Source organism: Lissotriton vulgaris, unplaced genomic scaffold (assembly GCF_964263255.1).
Source record: "Lissotriton vulgaris unplaced genomic scaffold, aLisVul1.2 SCAFFOLD_749, whole genome shotgun sequence".
Lineage (NCBI taxonomy): Eukaryota > Metazoa > Chordata > Amphibia > Caudata > Salamandridae > Lissotriton > Lissotriton vulgaris.
In genome coordinates, this window is record NW_028245947.1 from 816,496 (window position 1) to 837,338 (window position 20,843).

Below are 20,843 nucleotides of genomic sequence, written 5' to 3' on the forward strand. Positions count from 1 at the left end.
ATTCCAATGTTTTGAAGTCATTTGATCAGGATGCGGTGTGAAACTGTGTCAAATGCTGCTGAGAGGTCGAGGAGGATCAGGGTCGCTGATCTTCCTTGGATGAAGGTGGATCTGATGTCGTCTGTGGCTGCAATCAGGGCAGTTTCGGTGCGGTGGTTGGTGTGCTATCAAGATTGGGACGTGTCAAGAAGATTGTTGTTCTCCAGATGTTCTGTGAGTTGCTGTTTGATAGCCTTCTTGAAGACTTTGCCAGAAATGTGGAGCAGAGAGATGGGGCAATAGTTCTTGAGTTTGTTGGGTTCGGCAGAAGGTTTCTTGAGTAGGGGCTTGGCTGGTGCATGCCTCAGTTCTTCAGGGAATGTGGCAGGGGTGATGGATGTTTGGTGAGCTGGTCCCAGGTGGTGAACAGGTGTTCGCATTCCTCATTCGTTCGGTCAAGATGGCTGAGGAGGTCAGTGGGTTGGGGTTTGAAATTTCTGTAGATAGTGGAGATCTGGGAAGAAGTCTGCCAAGGAGCCGCAGAACTCCTGTAAAGGGGCGATGACATTTTCAGAGGGCTGAGGGGTTGAACAACTCTCTGACGATGTTGTAGAGGTTCTTGCAGTGGTTGGCGCTTGCGTTGATGCAGTCAGCCAGTGCACTTCTTTTCGTCGGTTTCAGGAGTTTGTGGTATTGGTTGAGGGCAGTTTTTAATGTTGTTTGGTCCGTGGGGTCCGTGCTGGTAGCAGCCACTAGGGTTGCTCTGAGATGATAAATTACACTGCAAGTCTGTTTGATGATAACTAAGAAATATTTTAACTTTTCTCAAAATATTTTATGACTAAAGTTAAAATTGTGAATAAGCCTCCTGGATGATTATGGGAGAATATTAGATTTTATCAAAAATTGTAAGATTTGAATTAGAATAAAAAATCAGCTGCCCTTGCGGTTGCAAGCCCTAAGTGAGGGAGCTGAGAGGTCACTGACAGATTCATCCTTAGCCATAAATAGTTTTTCCTTTCCAGGTCTAGTCATCTGCTGATCTCCAACCTGTCCCAGTAGACACCAGACCTGTCATCCAAGCCCATAACCCTTCTGGTGACTGAGATCCAGGGCCATGATCTGAAGAGGGGGATCTGGAAGGGGCGCTTCTTATTTTTGGGGGAAATCTCTAAGATCACTGGTAGTCTATATGCCTAGGCTTTCACCTTTTCATTCTTGCTGGGAAAGCATCACCCTGGGTGGCACCACGCTTCTTTCGGCCAAAGCACAATGCATATGACTATTGCCTGTCGTGGGTTGGTGCATAGGGCGTATGCAATCTACAGGCTACTGTGGGAGAACAGACGAGGGAAAGAGGAGGCAGGAGAAGAAATAAGAGAGAGGGAAGGAGGGTATGAAATACTACCAGTTCCATCCGCTACAGCAGAACGCACTCTTGATGGCACACCACCAGCTGAACACAACACTACCTTCCATACAGCAAATAACATCACTGCCAAAAAAACAAGAGGAAGCCCACCTCATACTTAATGCACTAGCGCATAGTGTGCAATAGAAGGCACAGCACAGGTTTAATGCACTACTGTTCCAAAAGAAAGAAAGGCAAATCCTCCTGTTTAGTGTAGTACTGTCCAAGACACAGGGGGTGGAAAACATAAGTTGAATTCACCACTTCCAAAAACACAAGAAAGGCTAACTCTCATTTTATATTTTGACTTTTGTCTAGGCATGGCACATTGCTAGTTTAAAGCAGTAGTGCCCAACTATAAAAGGGGCTAGACCACGTGTTTGCTGCACTGCTGCCCAATGCACTTGGCACAGGAGAAGACACACCACATCTTCAGTGACCTCCTGACAAACAGTCCAAGACGTCATCAGGTCAATGCACACAACAGCACACATGGATCTATGTGTCATTTTTAGGTCGAGCAGAGTCTGCTCGAGACCTATTGTTGCCCCTATTTGGGAATGTAGACACGAGAGGGGCACGAGCGCAGATTTCACCTCGTGGGCGCGCAAAGCGCCGTGCCCATCTCGTGCCTCATATTCCCGTGCGCAAACACACACACACAGCCACACTCACGCATGCGCACATACACAGCTACACGCATACACACACTGCATACACACGCACACACACACTGCATACACACACGCACCCCCCCGTCGCCGCCGCACCTACACACACACACACTAGCGCACCTACACACACACACAGAGACCCCCCACACACACACCAGCGCACCTACACGCACGCACACATACAGAGACCCCCCTCCCCCACCGCCACCGCACACATACACACACACACACAAGCGCACCCCCATCCCCCCTACAACTAAGCCCCACTTACCGCCATTCGGGACTTCTGTTGCCGGGGCTCTCCCTCGGGCATGGGAGCCCCGCTCTCAGGCACTCCATGGGCGCGTGCGCGGGACTTCCGAAGACTGAAGTCCCGCCCAAAGGAACTGGCTCAAACGCGCATGCGCAGTGAGCAGACGCTCTAGCCAAAGCAGCTCTGCGCCTCCTCGCACCTGGCCCATACGAAACTTGGAAGGCTACAATAACCTTTCCCAGTCTCCCCTGGCACCCCCTATATTCACCCGTTGGTTCTGCTGGAACTGTACCACGGCCCTCCAGCAGCGTAGCTAGGGGGGTGCGGTGGGGGCGGTCTGCCCCAGGCGGCAGTATTTTGGGGGCGGCGGCCGCCGCGCAGCACTGGTGGCCCATTGCGGTGGCCTTTATAATGTATTTGGGGACACTCTCTGACACTACTGTCAGTCATGACAGTAGTGTCTGTGTCCCCAAATAAATAATAAAGGCCATCGCATCGGGCCACCAGTGCGGCGCGCGCAGCCCCGTTAAAGTGCTAGAGCCCTCCTTGCAACTGCTTCCTGCAGCGCAAGCACCTCAGCCTCCCTTCCCTATTGAACATGGGCGAAAACGGTTTTAGGCAGCACCTCACGTTCCCATTTGACTCCGTATGAGCACTAGAGTAAAGAAAACGTGTGGACATTCAGCTCTCTGGTGAAGTTTTCAAAAGCGCATTGATTGAAAAATGAAGGAATTCAACTTATATCTTAACGAAGCACGTTGCATGCTCAGTTAAGATGTAAGTTCAATTCCTTCACGAAAGAGAAAGAAAAGTGTGTTATGGTTTTAATGGGTCGGACTCGGATGAACTATTTTATAGCATAAATTTGGCGATGCAAGGATCTGTATTTGGTACAGCAGGCTTTAAAGAATTTCGCTGTGATTATTACCGTATCGCGTTTGTTGTGTTTGCTTGTGGGGCCCTCCCATGGCCGTCAATCTTGTAAGGTGCCAGCGCTACCAATAACTGCCAAGTGCATCATTTTGGTCAGCCCTCGCGCTTAGAACTTAGTAGCGCTCTCGTGAGGAGTCGAGTCTGGGCAGTGCTGGGCGATTTGCTGGCTGATGCAGAGGAAGTGAACCAGCAACCAATATAGAGACCTTGGCTGCCACCACTGTGGCGGACTGGTGGCAGAGTGTGGTAAGAGCTAAAAGGTTTTCAGTGGGGAGGAACATAGCTGTCAAGGTTTCAGATTGCTATGTGTGACATTTTCATAATTTTAGTTCATTTATAAGTGTATGAGTGATAGTTCAACAACTATGTGTGACACTTTCACGGAAAAAAAACTGAAGATGAGGTAAACATATAAATGTCAGAATTGACACTCATTTGAGCAATGAAAAACTGTAAGCAGATCTTGAAAGTGCTGTAAAGCATGAGAAACGGAAGTGCCCTGGTAACCTAATCGTATCGTAAACAAATATCTCACCATGATATTATAACTTAAACTTCGACCTTAGCAGGAACTTTTATAATGTCAGCACTCAGCAGCTTTCCTTTTTTAAACTTAGACAAGTCTGTGAGTCACAGTGCAGCAGCTAGGCATATAAAGACAGAGACTGCAGGCCTAAGGTCTATGTAGTCTTTTGGAGCGTCACCCTCCTTGACTGCAGACAGCTGCTGGCAATCGGGATACATCACGTAGAGACTGATGATGGTGAGACAAGCTGCAAAGTGGTACCATAGTCTTGAGAGCTGTGCCCTGTGTCTTTTAAAGACACTCAGCACCTGCTCTCAGACTCACGCCGGCCGGAAAGAACTCACCATGATAGGGCCTGAGCATGCAGCAAGTGTCGAGGGTCAGGAGGTGACAGGCCTAACACGGGCCTCCTCCCTTAATTATTTTAACTCCGTGCAGGAGGTGCAATTAACTCAAGGGCCTGACGAGTAGGATATTTAAATTTAAAACATAAGTGTGTTAAAGGAGGTAAACTTGGACCTCTTTCAAGTGCTCGCCGTCCTTTTTCCCCACCACCCCCCATGGGCGGCAATCTGAGGTATAGCCCCGGGCGCCACAAACTCTAGCTACACCTGCTCAGGCCTCGCGAAAGTGCCGCGACTACCTACGCTCTGAGCACACACTGGACCTGCAATGGCCCGGCAGACTGCGGCCCAGCTCAATCCAAGATCCACATTGTAAGCGCAAATCCCCTACGCCCTCTTTCCAATTACAGATGAAAAGAAGAGCAGCAGAAACAGGAGCTAGCCCTTGGTACATATGAGGCCACGCAGTACAAAGGGACGGAACTCAACCAACAAACCCACGCAAAAGCAAGCGACCAACAACACGCTATCATTATTGTGAAAACAGCAAACAGACGGCGCGAAGACCGCAACCTGCGGGGAAAGAAGTATGCCGAAACTAGCTTCCTTACCCCGCTGTGAATTAATAACCCGGTTACCTGACGGGTGGGCAGCTACCACAATACTGCCCCCCCCCCGTCCAGCGCCCTAGAAACAGCTCCAAACTTAACAAGAGAGACCCACAGCCAGGGCCGGACTGGCCGTAGGGCGCACCGGGCGTTTCCCTGGAATGTTCTACACCGCACTTTTATTTGTTCATTTTTTTTGTTTCTGCTGCATGGTGATGGGGAAACGCCCAACGGGTTACGTAAAAAAAGACCATGCCCTTCCAGAACCCTCACCATTGGAGCTGTCTTATAAGTAACAGCGACAGGGTTTCACGTTTTATCTGAAATGTCTCCTTAGAAAAAAAAACACATCTGTAGTGGACCAGAGGCGTGATACGCCCACTGCGGAGATGTTTGTGGTCACACCTCCAGGCTCCAAACCTTTAAAACACATGTGTGGGGGACTTTCAGCCACAGGTTCCAACGCAGGTAAAACATCTGAGCCAGTAGCCCCATCTACAGTGTGCAAGTAGCATGTTACAATGCGAGTCACTGCTCAAAGTTTCATCTTTCCTCAGTTGATAAAATGAGCACTACTACGTTGATTGGTAGAACCGGTGGCTATACACTATTTACGAAGGTTAGGTAGGAAACTGCGAAATCGGCGACAGTGGCTCGCGCAGAATCAGTTTTTTAGGTGTATCTATATTATTTTGATATATTATGTTGAGTCAAAAAATCGAAAATAAACACTTTTTCCTATAAATGCATTTCTCTACCTACCAGCAAGCAAGCAGTTGTTTTCCAGTCTCTGTCACCGTGTTCGTATAGGGCAGTCGTAACCTATGTAAAACCATTGATTTTATTTTTGTTTAAATGTAAATCATTCCATGTCAAGCCGTGTGCTTCCAGCCTGCAGGCGGCTGCACCGCTCTGCGACCAGACGTTTGAAGCCCATGTTTTGCGCCAAGCAGTACCCCGTCACATATAAACACAGCCACGTGTATTGGAAATAGATAAAACAACAGAATGCGTCTTGTGACCCTAGAAATGGATGTACAGACGATTCAAGGGCTTCCAAGGGGTTTATAATCCTGCAGTGGCTGTCTAAATCTAGCTGCTATGAAGTGCAGGTGTGTCATTCATGCTGAAGTAACCAGGGCCTTCCACACATTGGACACTGCGCTGCCTCACACACACTGCGCTGCCTCACACACACTGCGCTGCCTCACACACACACACTGCGCTGCCTCACACACACACTGCGCTGCCTCACACACACACTGTGCTGCCTCACATACACACTGCCCTCTCTCACACACACTGCGCTGCCTCACACACACACACTATGTAGTCACACACTGCTGTGTGTCACTCACACTGTCCTATCACACCCACTGCACTGTTACACACAAACTTCACTGTGAGACACACACTGCACTGCCTCTCACTCTATCTATCGCTTCGCCACAGCATCACTCAGCACCACCACAGCATCACTCATGGGAAATACAACATCACTAAGCGCTACCACAGCATCAATGAACGCCACAGCATCACTCGTCGCCACCACAACATCACTCAGCGCCACCGCAGCATCAATCTGTGCAACCATTCAATAACTGGTTCAAATATGTTCTCTCAATGTTTCAAGCTTTATTACAAATGTCACAAAAAGATGTTAATATTTCACTTCTGTTCTTGGATTTTCGTCAAAATAAAATACAATTAACATAATCTTCACAATTTTTTTTACAAAAGTTTAAGCTATTGCTATTATAAATTACAATAACTTTTATTTAAGTATTAATTATTAAAAAATGTAAAAGCCATTGTTAGTTGAAATATCAATACATCTAAGTCACGTAAATACAACACATATTGCATTACAAATGCTATAGGTGTCACATTTGCAAAAGTTAGAACTATTGGCATTGTAAATGACAAAGCTATTAAGTTTGCTATTTTCAAAACCAACACATAAATAAAAAATGTGTCATTTACAATACCAATAGCTCAAACTTTCCTAATGCGAGACCTATTGCATTGCAAATGCTTGTTTATTCTTGGTGTTTTGTGCACTCTTGAAGTGCTCTCTGACACCCAGGTTAGAGGGTAAAAGATGGAGCAGAGGGAGGGAGCTAAGAAAGGAAAAAGAGAAAGAGGGAGGGATGGGGAGATACATGACGCTGGGGTGGAGGGCCAAAGGTTGAAGGAAAAATAGAATTTCGGGCACAGGGAGAGAGATTAGGAAGAGGGGGAAATGGGTGAGTTAGGAGTAAATGTTGAAAAAGTGAGGTCTGTGTGGGAGTACTGTAAACAGGGCGGTGTAACCGAACGCCTAATAATGGGAAGAAATGCACCTCCTGTTCCTTAGCAGGACTAGGGGCGGGCCCTGCATGCACCCGGATCATGAAAAGGAACTGGGACATTTTTACAGATATGTGGTCGATGTGCGCCCCGTTCAGTGGGAAGGAACTCGTTTTTCACCCTGCGCACCCGGGCGATGATTTAGACAGTGTCAGAGTGTTCGTGGTAATACTGGTGTCTGTAATATTATTAGGACGTTAGCAGCGGTTTTTGCACGTGTAATCCGAGTCTAAGGGAGTGACATCGAGAGAGAGGAGTTGAACCTCTTTCCTGACCTGTCATAGACTGCTCCTTCAATCCCAAAGTACCGGCAGATCCACAAAGAAGAAAGAAACTCTTGGGCTCTCAGATACACAGGGAGAGTGCAAGTACTCACACTTCCTCCAGGAACCCCGGTACTCAGATCAACACAGAAAGAAACTCCTAGACTTTCAGATACACAGAGAGAGTGCCCGTACTCACACTTCCTCCAGGAACCACCGGTACTCAGATCAACACAGAAAGAAACTCCTAGACTTTCAGATACACAGAGAGAGTGCCAGTACTCACACTTCCTCCAGGAGACCCTGTACTCAGATATACACAGAAAGAAACTCCTAGACTTTCAGATACACGGGGAGAGTGCCTGAACTAACACTTCCTCCAGGAACCCCGGTACTCAGATATACACAGAAAGAAACTCCTAGACTTTCAGATACACACAGGGAGTGGCAGTACTCACACTTCCTCCAGGAACCCCTGTACTCAGAGATACACAGAAAGAAACTCCTAGACTTTCAGATACACACAGGGAGTGGCAGTACTCACACTTCCTCCAGGAACCCCTGTACTCAGAGATACACAGAAAGAAACTCCTAGACTTTCAGATACACACAGGGAGTGGCAATACTCACACTTCCTCCAGGAACCCCGGTACTCAGATATACACAGAAAGAAACTCCTAGACTTTCAGATACACACAGAAAGTGCCAGTACTCACACTTCCTCCATGAACCCCTGTACTCAGATATACACAGAAAGAAACTCCTAGACTTTCAGATACACAGAGAGAGAGAGAGTGCCAGTACTCACACTTCCTCCAGGAGACCCTGTACTCAGATATACACAGAAAGAAACTCCTAGACTTTCAGATACACAGAGAGAGAGAGTGCCAGTACTCACACTTCCTCCAGGAACCCCGGTACTCAGAGATACACAGAAAGAAACTCCTAGACTTTCAGATACACAGAGAGAGTGCCAGTACTTACACTTCCTCCAGGAGACCCTGTACTCAGATATACACAGAAAGAAACTCCTAGACTTTCAGATACACACAGAGAGTGCCAGTACTCACACTTCCTCCAGGAGACCCTGTACTCAGATATACACAGAAAGAAACTCTTAGACTTTCAGATACACACAGAGAGTGCCAGTACTCACACTTCCTCCAGGAGACCCTGTACTCAGATATACACAGAAAGAAACTCCTAGACTTTCAGATACACAGAGAGAGTGCCAGTACTCACACTTCCTCCAGGAACCCCGGTACTCAGAGATACACAGAAAGAAACTCCTAGACTTTCAGATACACAGAGAGAGAGAGAGTGCCAGTACTCACACTTCCTCCATGAACCCCTGTACTCAATATACACAGAAAGAAACTCCTAGACTTTCAGATACACAGAGAGAGTGCCAGTATTCACACTTCCTCCAGGAGACCCTGTACTCAGATATACACAGAAATAAACTCCTAGACTTTCAGATACACAGAGAGAGAGAGTGCCAGTACTCACACTTCCTCCAGGAACCCCGGTACACAGAGATACACAGAAAGAAACTCCTAGACTTTCAGATACACAGAGAGAGTGCCAGTACTCACACTTCCTCCAGGAGACCCTGTACTCAGATATACACAGAAAGAAACTCCTAGACTTTCAGATACACACAGAGAGTGCCAGTACTCACACTTCCTCCAGGAACCCCGGTACTCAGATATACACAGAAAGAAACTCTTGGGCTCTCAGATACACATGGAGAGTGCCAGTAATCACACTTCCTCCAGGAACCCCAGTACTCAGATATACACAGAAAGAAACTCCTAGACTTTCAGATACACACAGAGAGTGCCAGTACTCACACTTCCTCCAGGAACCCCGGCACTCAAATAAACACAGAAAGAAATTCCTAGACTTTCAGATACACACAGAAAGTGGCAGTACTCACACTTCCTCCAGGAACCCCTTTACTCAGAGATACACAGAAAGTTACCCCTGGACCCGCAGACACAGAGAGAGAGAGTGCCAGTACTCGAACTTCAACTAGAAACACCTGTACTCCGACATATACAGAATGTAACCCCTGGACTCAAAGATACAAAGGGAGAGTGCCAGTACTCACACTTCCTCCAGGAAACCCTGTACTCAGAGATACACAGAAAACTCCTGGACTCACAGATACACAGGGAGAGTGCCAGTACTGACACTTCCTCCAGGAACCCCGGTACTCAGATATACACAGAAAGAAACTCCTAGACTTTCAGATACACACAGAGAGTGCCAGTACTCACACTTCCTCCAGGAACCCCTGTACTCAGATATACACAGAAAGAAACTCCTAGACTTTCAGATGCACAGAGAGAGAGAGTGCCAGTACTCACACTTCCTCCAGGAACCCCGGTACTCAGAGATACACAGAAAGAAACTCCTAGACTTTCAGATGCACAGAGAGAGTGCCTGGATTAACACTTCCTCCAGGAACCCCTGTACTCAGATATACACAGAAACTCCTAGACTTTCAGATACGCAGAGAGAGTGCCTGGATTAACACTTCCTCAATGAACCCCTGTACTCAGATATACACAGAAAGAAACTCCTAGACTTTCAGACACACACAGAAAGTGGCAGTACTCACACTTCCACAAGGGACCCCTGTACTCCGAGATATACAGAGAGTAACCCCTGGACTCAAAGATACACACAGAGAGAGTGCCAGTACTCACACTTCTTCCAGGAACCCCTGTACTCAGAGATACACAGAAAGAAACTCCTAGACTTTCAGATACACACAGAAAGTCCCAGTACTCACACTTCCTCCAGGAACCTCTTTACTCAGAGATACACAGAAAGTTACCCCTGGACTCAAAGATACACAGAGAAAGTGCCAGTACTCACACTTCTTCCAGGAAACCCTGTACTCAGAGATGCACAGAACGAAACTCCTGGACTCAAAGATACACAGAGAGAGTGCCGGTACTCACACTTCCTCCAGGAACCCCTGTACTCAGAGATACACAGAAAACTCCTGGACTCACAGATACACAGAGAGAGTGCCAGTACTCACACTTGCACCAGGAACGCCTATACTCTGATATACACATAAATAAACTTCTGGACTTACAGATACACAGAGAAAATGCCAGTACTCACACTTCTTCCAGGAAACCCTGTACTCAGAGATACACAGAACGAAACTCCTGGACTCAAAGATACACAGAGAGAGTCCCAGTACACACACTTCCACTAGGAACCCCTGTACTCAGCGATACACAGTAATCTCCCGGACTCGCAGACAGAGAGAGTGCTAGTACTCACATTTACACAAGGAACTCCTGAACTCAGAGATACACACAAAGAAACTCTTGTACTCTCAGATACACACAGAGAGTGCCCGTACTCACACTTCCTCCAGGAACCCATGTACTCAGATATACCAGAAAGAAACTCCTTGACTTTCAGATACACACAGAGAGTGCCTGAACTAACACTTCCTCCAGGAGACCCTGTACTCAGAGATACAGGGAAAGCTCCTGGATGTGCAGATACACAGAGAGAGTGGCAGTACTCACACTTCCACCAGGAACCCCTGTACTCCGAGATACACAGAGAGCGTGCCAGTACTCACACTTCCACCAGGAACTCATGTACTCAGAGATACACACCAACCCCCCGGACTCGCAGACACAAAGAGAGAGGCTAGTACTCACATTTACACAAGGAACTTCGGAACTCAGAGATACACAGAAGGAAACTCCTGGAATTGCAGATACACACAGAGAGTGCCATACCTCACACTTCCTCCGGGAACCCCTGTACTCAGAGATACACAGAACGCTCCTGGACTCACAGATACACACAGGGAGTGCCAGAACTCACACTTCCTCCAGGTACGCCTGTACTCTGATGTACACATAAAGAAACTTCTGGACTTTCAGATACACATAGAGTGCTTGTACTCACACTTCCACCAGGAACCCCTGTACTCCGAGATAGACAGAAAGTAACCCCTGGACTCAAGGATACACAGAGAGAGTGCCAAAACAACACCTCCACCAGGAGAGCTCCATGGATACACACAGTACAAGCTCCAGGACTCACAGACACAGAAAGAGCTCTCAAGCTCACAGATGCACCAAAAGCTCCTTGGCTACACATATTAAAAGCTCCAGGGCTCGCAGATACACAGAAAGAGCTCCAAGGCTCACAGATGCACAGCGAGCTCCTTGGCTGCACACATTACAAGCTCCGGGACTAACAGACACACAGAAAGAGCTCTCAGGATCACAGATACACAGAGAGCTCTAAGGCTCACAGATATACAGAGAGCTCCATGGCTGCACACAGTACAAGTTCCAGGACTCACAGACAACCAGAAAGAGCTCCAAGGCTAACAGATATACAGCGAGCTCCATGGCTGTACACAGTACAAGCTCCCGGACTCATAGATACACAGAAAGAGCTCCCTGGTTGCACACATTACAAGATCTGGGACTCAAAGACACACAGAATGCGCTCTCAAGCTCACAGATACACAGAAAGAGCTCAAAGGCTCGCAGATATACAGCGAGCTCCGTGGTTACACACAGTACAAGCTCTGGGACTCACAGACACACAGAAAGAGCTCTCAGGCTCACAGATGTACAGAGAGTTCCATGGCTGCACACAGTACAAGCTCCGGGACCCACAGACACAGAGAAAGAGCTCTCAGGCTCACAGATGTACAGAGAGTTCCATGGCTGCACACAGTACAAGCTCCGGGACTCACAGACACACAGAAAGAGCTCTCAGGCTCACAGATGTACAGAGAGTTCCATGGCTGCACACAGTACAAGCTCCGGGACTCACAGACCCACAGAAAGAGCTCTCAGGCTCACAGATGTACAGAGAGTTCCATGGCTGCACACAGTACAAGCTCCAGGACTCACCGACACACAAAAAGAGCTCTCAGGCTCACAGATGTACAGAGAGTTCCATGGCTGCACACAGTACAAGCTCCGGGACTCACAGACACACAGAAAGAGCTCTAAGGCTCACAGATACACAGAGAGCTCCATGGCTAAACATATTACAAGCTCCGGGACTCACAGACACACCGAAAGAGCTCTAAGGCTCACAGATGCACAGAAAGCTCAATAGCTCCACACGTCACAAGCTCCGTGATTCACTGGCACACAGAAAGAGCTCTCAGGCTCACAGATACACAGAGAGCTCCATGGCTGCAAACAGTACAAGCTCCGGGACTCACAGACACACAGAAAGAGCTCTCAGGCTCACAGATACACAGAGAGCTCCATGGCTGCACACAGTACAAGCTCCGGGACTCACAGACACACAGAAAGAGCTCTCAGGCTCACAGGTACACAGAGAGCTCCATGGCTGCACACAGTACAAGCTCCGGGACTCACAGACACACAGAAAGAGCTCTCAGGCTCACAGATACACAGAGAGCTCCATGGCTGCACACAGTACAAGCTCCAGGACTCACAGACACACAGAAAGAGCTCTCAGGCTCACAGATACACAGAGAGCTCCATGGCTGCACACAGTACAAGCTCCAGGACTCACAGACGCACAGAAAGAGCTCTCAGGCTCACAGATACACAGAGAGCTCCATGGCTGCACACAGTACAAGCTCCGGGACTCACAGACACACAGAAAGAGCTCTCAGGCTCACAGATGTACAGAGAGTTCCATGGCTGCACACAGTACAAGCTCCGGGACCCACAGACACACAGAAAGAGCTCTCAGGCTCACAGATGTACAGAGAGTTCCATGGCTGCACACAGTACAAGCTCCGGGACTCACAGACACACAGAAAGAGCTCTCAGGCTCACAGATGTACAGAGAGTTCCATGGCTGCACACAGTACAATCTCCGGGACTCACAGACCCACAGAAAGAGCTCTCAGGCTCACAGATGTACAGAGAGTTCCATGGCTGCACACGGTACAAGCTCCAGGACTCACCGACACACAGAAAGAGCTCTCAGGCTCACAGATGTACAGAGAGTTCCATGGCTGCACGCAGTACAAGCTCCGGGACTCACAGACACACAGAAAGAGCTCTCAGGCTCACAGATGTACAGAGAGTTCCATGGCTGCACACAGTACAAGCTCTAGGACTCACGGACACAGCGAGCTCCCTGGCTACACACATTACAAGCTCTGGGACTCACAGACACACAGAAAGAGCTCAAAGGCTCACAGATATACTGAGAGCTTCATGGATGCACACAGTACAAGTTCCAGGACTCACAGATACACAGAAAGAGCTCCATGGGTACACACATTACAAGCTCTGGGACTCACAGCCACAGCGAGCTTCATGGTTACAGACATTACAAGCTCCAAGACTCACAGATACACAAAAGAGCTCTCAAGCTCACAGATACACAGAAAGAGCTCCATGGGTACACACGTTATTACAAGCTCCGGGACTCACAGACACACAGAAAGAGCTCCAAGGCTCACAAATATACAGCGAGCTCCATGGCTGCACACATTACAAGCTCCAGTACGCACAGATACACAGAAAGAGCTCCATGGGTACACACGTTATTACAAGCTCCGGGACTCACAGACACACAGAAAGAGCTCCAAGGCTCACAAATATACAGCGAGCTCCATGGCTGCACACATTACAAGCTCCAGTACGCACAGATACACAGAAAGAGCTCCATGGCTGCACACAGTACAAGCTCCCGGACTCATAGATACACAGAAAGAGCTCTCAGGCTCACAGATGTACAGAGAGTTCCATGGCTGCAAAGAGTACAAGCTCTGGGACTCACAGACACAGCAAGCTCCTTGGCTGCACACATTACAAGCTTCGGGACGCACAGACACACAGAAAGAGCTCCAAGGCTCACAGATATACAGAGAGCTCCATGGCTCACAGACACACATAAAAATATCCAGGGCACACAGATACAGACAGAGATTGAGTACTAGAAAGACAGAGACCCACAGATATGTAGAGAGCTTCCGCACTCACACATATATAGAGGGAGCTCTAAGACTCAGATACACAAAGAGTTCCAGGACTGACAGATTCGGGGGGAGAGCTCCAGGTCTCACAGATACAGAGAATCTCACAGATACATAGAGAGCTCGGGGACATTCAGGGCTTTAGGACTCACAGACACACATAAACCAGCGCTGGTTCAGCCTTGAAGAGACACAACAATCTCACGCAGATTTGGGAGAAGGAGGAAGGGGAGACGGCAGGGGCTCCTGAACCCCAGGTGAGTTCCTTGTCTGGTGTGAATGGAATAAGAACGGCCTAGGTCCCTTAGTCGACCTGTGTGAGAAACTCACATCAATATTGCTTGGTTTTTATGACACTCCTCTGCTGGAAGTCTTCGGCTCGAAGGAAAGAATCTCTGTAGCCTTCCTGTGTGTAGATGCACGGAGAGCTCGAGGACTTCCATAAACACAGAGACTCACAGATGCAAAGGGAACTCCAGGACTCACACACGCATAGAGAGCTCCAGGACTCACAGATTCATAGAGAGCTCCAGGACTCACAGATATAGAAGGAGCTGTAGGACTTACAGACATAGAAGGAGCTGTAGAATTCGCAGATCTAGATGGAGCTGTAGAACTCACGGATATAGAAGAAACTGGAGGACTCACAGCCATAGAGGAAGCTGTGGGGCTCACAGATATAGAAGGAGCTGTATGACTCGCAGACATAGAGATGTAGGACTCACATACATGGTAGAAGCTGTGGGACTCACAGATATAGAAGGAGCTGTATGACTCGCAGACATAGAGATGTAGGGCTCACATACATGGTAGAAGCTGTGGGACTCACGGATGTAGAAGGAGCTGCAGGTCTCACAGATATAGAGGGAGCTGTAGGACTCACAGACATGTAGGGAGCTGTAGGACTCACAGAAAGAGAGAGTGGTATAACTTACAGATATAGAGGAAGCTGTGACACTCACAGACATGGAGCTGTGCGACTCACAGATAGAGAAGGAATTGTAGGACTCACATAAATAGTAGAAGCAGTGGGAATCATTGATATAGAAGGAGCTGTAGGGCTCACAGACATAGAGGGAGCTGTATGACTCAGACCGAGAGAGCGGTAGAACTCACAGAAACAGAGGAAGCTGTGAGACTCACAGACATGGATCTGTGGGACTCACAGATATAGAAGGAGCTGTGGGACTCACAGACATAGTAGAAGCTGTGGGAGTCATTGATTTAGAAGGAGCTGTAGGACTCACAGACATAGAGGGAGCTGTAGGACTCACAGACATAGAGTGAGCTCTAGGACTCAGACAGAGAGAGCGGTAGAACTCACAGATATAGAGGAAGCTGTGAGACTCACAGACATGGAGCTGTGGGACTCACAGAAAGAGAAGGAGTTGTAGGATTCGCAGATCTAGGGGGAGTTATAAGACTCACAGATATACAAGGAGCTGTAGGTGTCGCGGAAATAGAGGGAGCTGAAGGATTCACACACACAGAAGGAGATGTGGGACTCACAGATATAGAAGGAGCTGTAGGACTCACAGACATAGAGGGAGCTGTAGGACTCACAGAAAGAGAGAGCAGTAGAACTTACAGATATAGAGGAAGCTGTGACACTCACAGACGTGGAGCTGTGGGACTCACATATATAGAAGGAGCTGTAGGACTCACAGACATAGTAGAAGCTGTGGGAATCATTGATATAGAAGGAGTTGTAGGACTCACAGACTTAGAGGGAGCTGTAGGACTCAGACAGAGAGACCGGTAGAACTCACAGATATAGAGGAAGCTGTGAGACTCACAGACATGGAGCTGTGAGACTCACCGATAGAGAAGGAACTGTAGGAATCATAGACATAGAGGGAGCTGTAGGACTCACAGACTTAGAGGGAGCTGTAGGACTCAGACAGAGAGAGCGGTAGAACTCACAGATATAGAGGAGGCTGTGAGACTCACAGACATGGAGCTGTGAGACTCACAGATAGAGAATGAGTTGTAGGATTCGCAGATCTAGGGGGAGCTATAAGACTCACAGATATACAAGGAGCTGTAGGTGTCGTGGAAATAGAGGGAGCTGAAGGAATCACACACACAGACGGAGATGTGGGACTCACAGATATAGAAGGAGCTGTTGGACTCACAGATATAGAGGGAGCTGTAGGACTCACAGAAAGAGAGAGCAGTAGAACTTACAGATATAGAGGAAGCTGTGACACTCACAGCCATGGAGCTGTGGGACTCACAGATATAGAAGGAGCTGTAGGACTCACAGACATGAAGGGAGCTGTAGGACTCACAGAAAGAGAGCGGTAGAACTTACAGATATAGAGGAAGCTGTGACACTCACAGACATGGAGCTGTTGGACTCACAGATATAGAAGGAGCTGTAGGACTCACAGACATAGTAGAAGCAGTGGGAGTCATTGATACAGAAGGAGCTGTAGGACTCACAGACATAGAGGGAGCTGTAGGACTCAGACAGAGAGACCGGTAGAACTCACAGATATAGAGGAAGCTGTGACACTCACAGACATGGAGCTGTGGGACTCACAGATATAGAAGGAGCTGTAGGAATCATAGACATAGAGGGAGCTGTAGGACTCACAGACTTAGAGGGAGCTGTAGGACTCAGACAGAGAGAGCGGTAGAACGCACATATATAGAGGAAGTTGTGACACTCACAGACATGGAGCTGTGGGACTCACAGATATAGAAGGAGCTGTGGGACTCACAGACATAGTAGAAGCCGTGGGAGTCATTGATATAGAAGGAGCTGTAGGACTCACAGACTTAGAGGGAGCTGTAGGACTCAGACAGAGAGAGCGGTAGAACGCACAGATATAGAGGAGGTTGTGAGACTCACAGACATGGAGCTGTGGGACTCACAGATAGAGAAGGAGTTGTAGGATTCGCAGATCTAGGAGGAGCTATAAGACTCACAGATATACAAGGAGCTGTAGGTCTAGTGGAAATAGAGGGAGCTGAAGGATTCACACACACAGAAGGAGATGTGGGACTCACAGATATAGAAGGAGCTGTAGAACTCACAGACATAGGTGGAGATGTAGGACTCGCAGAAAGAGAGAGCAGTAGAACTTACAGATATAGAGGAAGCTGTGACACTCACAGACATGGAGCTGTGGGACTCACAGATATAGAAGGAGCTGTAGGACTCACAGACATAGAGAGAGCTGTACGACTCACAGACATGAAGGGAGCTGTAGGACTCACAGAAAGAGAGAGCGGTAGAACTTACAGATATAGAGGAAGCTGTGACACTCACAGACATGGAGCTATGGGACTCACAGATATAGAAGGAGCTGTAGGACTTACAGACATAGAGAGAGCTGTACGACTCACAGACATTAAGGGAGTTGTAGACCTTACAGATATTGAAAGAGATGTACGGCTCACAGACATAGAGAGAGCTGACGGACTCACAGACATAAAGGGAGCTGTAGACCTCGCAGATGTTGAAGGATTTGTAGGACTCACACATACATGGAGCTTTAGGACTCACGGGAATAGAAGGAGCTGTAGCGCACACACACGCGGAGCTGTAGCAGTCACACACATACAGTGAGGGAGCGGTAAGGCTCACAGACCTAGAGGGGGCTGTAGAGTGCACAGATCGGTAGATTCACGACTCACATGTGCACAGAGAGCACTTGGACTCAGACGAAGAGGAGGCCATGGGACACACACAGAGAGGGAGATGACGCAGAGACATGGAGAGACATCCAGGACTCAGTCTCAGCCTCCTCACTGAAACATACACAGCAAAGAGCTTCTTTTGTGTAAAATGACAGTATGTCTGCAACCCCTGAGGCCCAGAGAGCGCTCTCGGGGAGCGCCGCGGCCACTCAGAGAAAGAGGCGAGCCACTTACTTGAACTCGGGGCTGAGGTCCGGCTTCAGGCCGTAGAAGGCCGCCGACAGGCTGACCATCCAGGTGGGCAGGAAGGAGCTCTGCTCGCACTCCAGGAAGGGGCTGGACCACCTGACGTGGCTGAGGTTCATGACGTAGCTGTCCCCCCGGCTCCACTTGGGGGTGCCCAGGCTCTTGAGGTCGTTGCTGAGGATGGTCTTGGTCAGGGGGGGGCTCCTCTGCTGCTTGAGGTGGCTGAAGCCCTCGTCCCGGCTGAGGTTGCTGGCGCTGTCCGCGGCCGTCAGGTCCCGCAGCAGGATCTCGTGGCCGCTCTTCGTGGCCTGCAGCACCAGCTGCGGCTTCGAGGACATGGGGTGGGCGTCGAAGGTGAGCGCGGCCCGGGAGGCGCGGGGGTCGCCCTCCAGGACGCTGCGCACCAGGGCGTGGTACCACTCCACGTCCTCCTGCACGCTGGACTCGCGGATGTCGTTGGTCTGGAAGATCATGTTCAGGAAGTTGGTGGCGTGGACCAGGGTGTCGGTGGCGCTGCGGAGGACGGCGCGGACCCCGGCGTGGGGCTCCCCTTCCAGGCCCTTCATCTCAAACCTCCGGGTGCAGTTGGCCTGCGCCAGCCTGAGGGCATCGCCCGAGTCGAGGAAGGCCAGGGCTGCCTCGGAGCCGTCCGGGTCCACGCGGTCCGCTTCGGGAGTGGGCGGCCAGGTGGGCGCCGTGGAGAAGGAGGGCGCGGCTGAGGCAGAGGTGGAAGAGGAGAAGGAATCAGGAGGAGAAAAAGAGGAAACCGTAGGGGCGGATGGAGAAGAAAAGGGTGTTGAGGGCGAGGAGGAAGAAGACAGGGATGATGAAGAGTAGGGCAGGGAAGAGGAGGATGTTGGCGAGTAGGGCAGTGAGGAAGAAGATGGAGAGCGAGAGAAAGCGGGGCTCGGAGGGGCCGTGGGAGGTGTGGTCCAGTCCCCAGGTCTCACGTCCCTGACCTCGTCCGGTGACCTCTGCCTCCGGAAGGTCCCCAGGCCGGACAGCATCTCCAGTTGGAAACACCAGAGCAGCGCCCAGTGCAAAGCCGGCCGCATGTCTCGGGGAGGGGCGCCCTGCACCTGGGACCCCGCCAGGCGGTGCTCATTCCAGCCCTAGCCCTGCCTCAGCGCCGCTGCCTCATCCCCTCCGCTCGGCGCGCCGCCTGGCTTCTGGGCCACTGCGAGCCTCGTAGACGGCGACGTCCCCTCGTCGGCAAGTGCCAGCCTCGGGCCCCGGGGACCACATTCAGCAAGCGGGAGTGGACCGTCCGCAGAGCCCTGCCAGCTGCAGGCTGCCCCCTCGCCCCCCTCGTGGGTTTTATTTCGCCCAGGCGAGGTCCACGTCACGGGCTTGGAAGCCTGCTCATCCCTTGGCGCGGCCCTCCTCGCGCATCGATGCGGGCTAATGCCCGAGCCTTTTAATCCACGCGTCGTGCACTCGCTCATTAATGGTCCAAATGGGGCGATGCGAGCGGGGTGGCAAGGGAGGGCCCGCCGGGAGAGGCGCGAGAGGGAGAGAGAGAGAGAGGCTAGGGCGGCATCGCTCCGCTCCCATTAGGAGATGCAGCAGGCGGTGATGTCAGCAAATCCGGGATGGAGCGCCATGGTAACGGAGGCTGCAGCCTCCCCCCGCCTCACTTCCAGCCTCCGCGCCCAGGGTGGGTATCCAGGAGGGCACCCCAGGACTCCTCGCCACCCCCCCCCGGTCCATAGCCCTCCGGAATGAGTGAGGGGGCGGCGGCTTCTCCAATGACCCCTCCCGTCCACTTTCCCATTGTAAGGATGATCGCTGCGCTCACGGATGCTGAGTAGTGACCAGGCATGGTCTGGAGCAGCAGGTACATGAGCCAACCGAGATGCCCAGGCCAAGTAGGCCTCGCAGCTTACTGCTAGTGTTAGAATCCGGTGTCCCCTGCAGGGAGGGGGCATGACAGATAGAGGGGAGCAGTAGACAGGTGAGATTTGGGGGGAAATAAAGAAATAGAGACATGGGTGTAACGTTGGGGCTAGAGGAAGGCAAATGCGTAAAATATGAGTGGGGGTGGGGCAGAGCTATGAAGACAGGAAGTCTGGAGAGAGAAGGGTTGGGATGAGGAGACAGAACAAATACAGAGAGTCCACAAAGAAACGTGAAGAGGTAGGAGAAGGAGGCAACCAAGGAGTCTGAGCGGATGGCATGGTAGGGGGCCTGGAAGGAGAGCAGAGTCCAGGAAAAAAGGGCCGGGTGAAGGGCGACAGAGGTTGGGGCAACACAGAAGAGAAAAGTCAACAGATGTCAGGTGGACTTCAGGCCCCGTGCAATATTTATGCATCTAGGTGCGGAGAGACCCGTGGAGGTGTTTCACTGTAACTGCTGTTGTCAGATTAGCAAACAACAAGAGGAAATTGATTAAACTCCTGCTTTCGATAGCAGGGAGAATTGCTGTTATGAAGTTGGTAAGCCTACTAAGAATGTTATGCCTGTTTCATAACATTACCATAGCCCCCTTTTTTCAATAAATTGCAAACCCTGCTCCTCAGGTTCACTTGGCCAGTAAAAACCCCAGAATTACATTTTCTGCACATACTTTACTGTATGAGAGGGGTGGACTGGTCGCTCCAGACTTGGCGCTTTAGTATCACGCAGGGGAGGCT

General features: G+C 49.9%; 1 protein-coding gene across 1 annotated transcript in view; it reads right to left on the reverse strand.

Annotated features, from left to right (window-relative positions):
• LOC147666215 (metabotropic glycine receptor-like) overlaps positions 1-19,507 on the reverse strand; it is a 310,681-nt gene extending 291,174 nt beyond the window's left edge. The window contains exon 1 of the mRNA XM_086949205.1: positions 18,199-19,507. Coding sequence (XP_086805331.1) covers positions 18,199-19,265 — 1,067 coding nt within the window. The 5' untranslated portion in view covers positions 19,266-19,507. The remainder of the gene's footprint in view (positions 1-18,198) is intronic.
• Positions 19,508-20,843: the final 1,336 nt, after the last annotated feature.